At 66.0% G+C, this 3,998-nt stretch overlaps 1 protein-coding gene across 1 annotated transcript; it reads left to right on the forward strand.

Annotated features, from left to right (window-relative positions):
- Positions 1-385: 385 nt before the first annotated feature.
- On the forward strand, positions 386-1,925 carry LOC127465750 (microtubule-associated serine/threonine-protein kinase 1-like; the record flags this gene model as incomplete). The annotated part of the gene is made up of 3 exons (XM_051776278.1): positions 386-509; positions 1,346-1,484; positions 1,903-1,925. Coding segments are annotated over 3 exons (286 nt in total), but the record flags the coding sequence as incomplete, so codon positions are not given.
- Positions 1,926-3,998: the final 2,073 nt, after the last annotated feature.

The following is a 3,998-nucleotide window of genomic DNA, read 5'->3' on the forward strand; positions in this document are numbered from 1 at the left end:
TTTGTGGTCCCCTTTTCACCCCGGGGTGTTTTTTTGGGGGTTTTTGGGGGGTCCCTTTTCACCCCGGGATGTTTTTTTGGGGGGGGTCAGCACGTGGAGGAGGGGGGGGCCGGCGCAGGAGGCGGGGCTCAGGGGGGTTTTTGGGGTCCCTTTTCACCCTGGGTGTTTTTTGGGGGTTTCTGGGGGTTTTTGGGGGTCCCTTTTCACCTCTGGGGTGTTTTTTTGGGGGGGGGTCAGCACGTGGAGGAGGGGGGGCCGGCGCAGGAGGCGGGGCTCAGGGGGGTTTTTGGGGTCCCTTTTCACCCTGGGGTGTTTTTTGGGGGTTTTCTGGGGGTTTTTGGGGGTCCCTTTTCACCTCTGGGGTGTTTTTTTTGGGGGGGGTCAGCACGTGGAGGAGGGGGGGGCCGGCGCAGGAGGCGGGGCTCTGCGCGGGGGATCTCATCACCCACGTCAACGGCGAGCCCGTGCACGGGCTGGTGCACACCGAGGTCGTGGAGCTCATCCTAAAGGTCAGGGGGGGCTCCGGGGGGGGGCAGGGGGCAAGGGGACACCCTCAGGGACCCCCGAATACCCCCAGGGAACCCAAAACACCCCCAGGGACCCCAAATCTTCCCCTGACCCTAAACAACACAGGGACCCTCTTCAGGGACCCCAAATACCCTCAGGGACCCCAAATACCCCCAGGGATCCCAAAACTCCCCCAGGGACCCCAAATCCCCCTGGGAACCCAAATTTCCCTGGGATATCCCCCCCAGGGACCCCAAACACTCCCAGGGACCCCAAATCCTCCCCTGACCCTAAACACCCCAGGAACCCCCTTCAGGGACCCCAAACACCCCCAGGGACCTCAAATCTCCCCCCAGGGACCCCAAAACTCCCCCAGGGACCCCAAAAAAACCCCAGGACCCCCCCGAGGGACCCCAAACACTCCCAGGGACCCCAAATCCCCCAGGACCCCCCCACGGACCCCAAAACTCCCCCAAGGGGACCCCAAAACAGCCCCAGGGACCCCAAACACCCCTGGGAACCCAAATCCCCCCACGATCCCCCTGGAGAACACCCAGTTTGGGGGGGGGTTGGGTCCCATTTTGGGGGTCCTGGGGAGGTCACAGGTGTTACTGGGGGGGTCCCAGGTATTCCTGGGGGGGTCTTTGTGACCGTGACCCCCCCTCTGACCCCCCCCGTGACCCCCCCAGAGCGGGACGAAGGTTCTGGTCAGCACGACCCCCCTGGAGAACACCCAGTTTGGGGGGGGGGTGGGTCCCATTTTGGGGGGTCCTGGGTAGGGTCACAGGTATTCCTGGGGGGGTCTCCATGACCGTGACCCCCCCTGTGACCCCCCCAGAGCGGGACGAAGGTTCTGGTCAGCACGACCCCCCTGGAGAACACGTCCATCCGCCTGGGCCCCGCCCGGCGCCGCAGCGCCCGCGCCAAGATGGCCCGGAGGAACCGCCGGGGGGGCACCGGGGGGGGGGGCACGAGAGGTGGGAACGGGGGGGGGGGAGGGGACCTGGGGGGGGGGCACGGGGTGGGAGGGACCGGGGGGGGTTTGGAGGAACCACCGGGGGGGCACCGGGGGGGGGCACGAGAGGTGGGGATGGGGGGGGGGGCACCGGGGGGTCACTGGTGAGGGTTTGGGGGGTCACTGGTGAGGTTTGGGGGGTCCCTGGGGGGGGTGAGTGGTCACTGGGGGGTCACCGGTGAGGTTTGGGGGGTCACTGGGGGGGCACTTGGGGGGTTTGGGGGGTCACTGGGGGGTCACCGGTGAGGTTTGGGGGCTCACTGGGGGGGGTCACTGGGACATTTGGAGTTCACTGGTGAGGTTCGGGGGTCACTGGGGGGGGTTGAGTGGTCACTGGGGGGGGGTCACTGGGACATTTGGGGGTTATCGATGAGGTCTAGGGGGTCACCGGGTTCACCGGTGAGGTTCGGGGGGTCACCGGGGTCACTGATGAGGTTTGGGGGGGTCACTGGGACATTTGGGGGTCCCCGTGGGGTCCCCGGTGTGACCGGCGGGCTGACGGTCCTCCGGGCCGCCAGGCGGCGCAGCGCGCTCTTCCGGCACCTGGCCCGCCAGGCGTCGCTGCTGCACACGAGCCGCTCGCTGACGTCACTGAGCCGCTCCCTCTCCTCCTCCGACTCGCTGCCCGCCTCCCCCACGCATGCGCGGGCCAGGGAACCCGGTACGGAAGGGGCGGGGGTCAGGGGCGGAAGGGGCGGGGTCAGGGCCGGAAGGGGCGGGATAATGGGAATGGTGGGAGGTGGGAATGGGGTGGGATGATGGGAATGGGGTGGGATAACGGGGATGGGGTGGGATGATGGGAATGGGGTGGGATGATGGGAATGGGGTGGGATGGTGGGAATGGGGGTGAGGTGGGAATGGGGTGGGATGATGGGAATGGGGCGGGATGATGGGAATGGGGTGGGATAACGGGGATGGGGTGGGATAACGGGGATGGGGTGAGGTGGGAATGGGGTGGGATGATGGGAATGGGGCGGGATGATGGGAATGGGGGGTGGGATAACGGGGATGGGGTGGGATAACGGGGATGGGGTGGGATAACGGGGATGGGGTGAGGTGGGAATGGGGTGGGATAACGGGAATGGGGCGGGATAATGGAATGGGGGGATGATGGGAATGGGGGGGGATGATGGGAATGGGGTGGGATAATGGGGATGGGGGGGGGATAATGGGAATGGGGCGGGATGACGGGAATGGGGTGGGATGACGTGAATGGGGGGGATGATGGGAATGGGATGTGGACAATGGGAATGGGACTTGACCATGGGAATGGGATTGGACAATGGGAACAGGACGGGACCATGGGAGTGGGATGTGAGAATGGGAACGGGACTTGACTTTGGGAATGGGATTGGCCAATGGGAACGGGCTGTTTCCACTGGGATGGGACAGGACTTTGGGAATGGGATTGGACAATGGGAATGGGACTTGACCATGGGAATGGGATTGGCCAATGGAAATGGGATTGGACTTTGGGAATGGGATTGGACTTTGGGAATGGGATTGGACAATGGGAACGGGCCGTGACCACTGGAATGGGACAAGACTTTGGGAATGGGATTGGACAATGGGAACGGGTTGTTCCCACTGGAATGGGATGGGATTTTGGGAACGGGATTGGACAATTGGAACGGGACAGGACTGTGGGAATGGGACAAGACTTTGGGAATGGGATGTGGGAATGGGACAAGACTTTGGGAATGGGATTGGACAGTGGGAACGGGATTGGACAATGGGAATGAGATGTGGCCATGGGAATGGGATTGGACAATGGGAACGGGCCGTTCCCACTGGGATGGGACAGGACTTTGGGAACGGGATTGGACAATGGGAACGGGACAGGACTTTGGGAATGGGATGTGACCACTGGAACGGGATTGTCCAACGGGACCGGGCCGTTCCCCCTGGACTGGGCCAGCTCTGTGGGCCCGGGCCGGGCTCCCACCGACCCTCTCCTCCCCTCTCTTTCTCCCCTCCCTCCCTCCCTCAGGTGCGTCCCCCCCCAGCAGCTCGTCCCCGGGCTCCTCGGCCCCCCCGTCGCCGGCGGGTCCCCACCTGCGCCCCAGCTCCCTGCAGGGCCTGTCCCCGAAGCTGCAGCGCCAGTACCGGGCGGCCCGGTGCCGCTCGGCGGGCAGCATCCCCCTCTCCCCGCTGGCCCACACCCCCTCCCCTCCCTCCTCCTCCTCCTCCCCTCCCTCCGCCTTCCCTCCCTCCTCCGCCCCCCTCCTCCTCCTCCTCCTCCTCTTCCTCCTCCTCCTCCTCCTCCTCCTCCCGGCAGCTCCACCCCAAAACCGCCGCCGCCCCCCCCCCCCTTCGAGTCCCCCCCCCCGCCCCGGATCGCCCGGAGAGGAGGAGGAGGAGGAGGAGGAGGGACCCCCCCCCGCCCCCCCCCTCGGCCGCCCACCACCACCACCCCCCCCAGGAGAAAGGGGTGGGACCCCCGGGACCCCCCCTCCGCAAGCCGGACCCCCCCCCT

The sequence above is a fragment of the Manacus candei genome, unplaced genomic scaffold (genome assembly GCF_025592945.1).
Source record: "Manacus candei isolate 608988 ecotype Guabito, Panama unplaced genomic scaffold, ASM2559294v1 h1tg000480l, whole genome shotgun sequence".
NCBI classification, from domain to species: Eukaryota; Metazoa; Chordata; class Aves; order Passeriformes; family Pipridae; genus Manacus; species Manacus candei.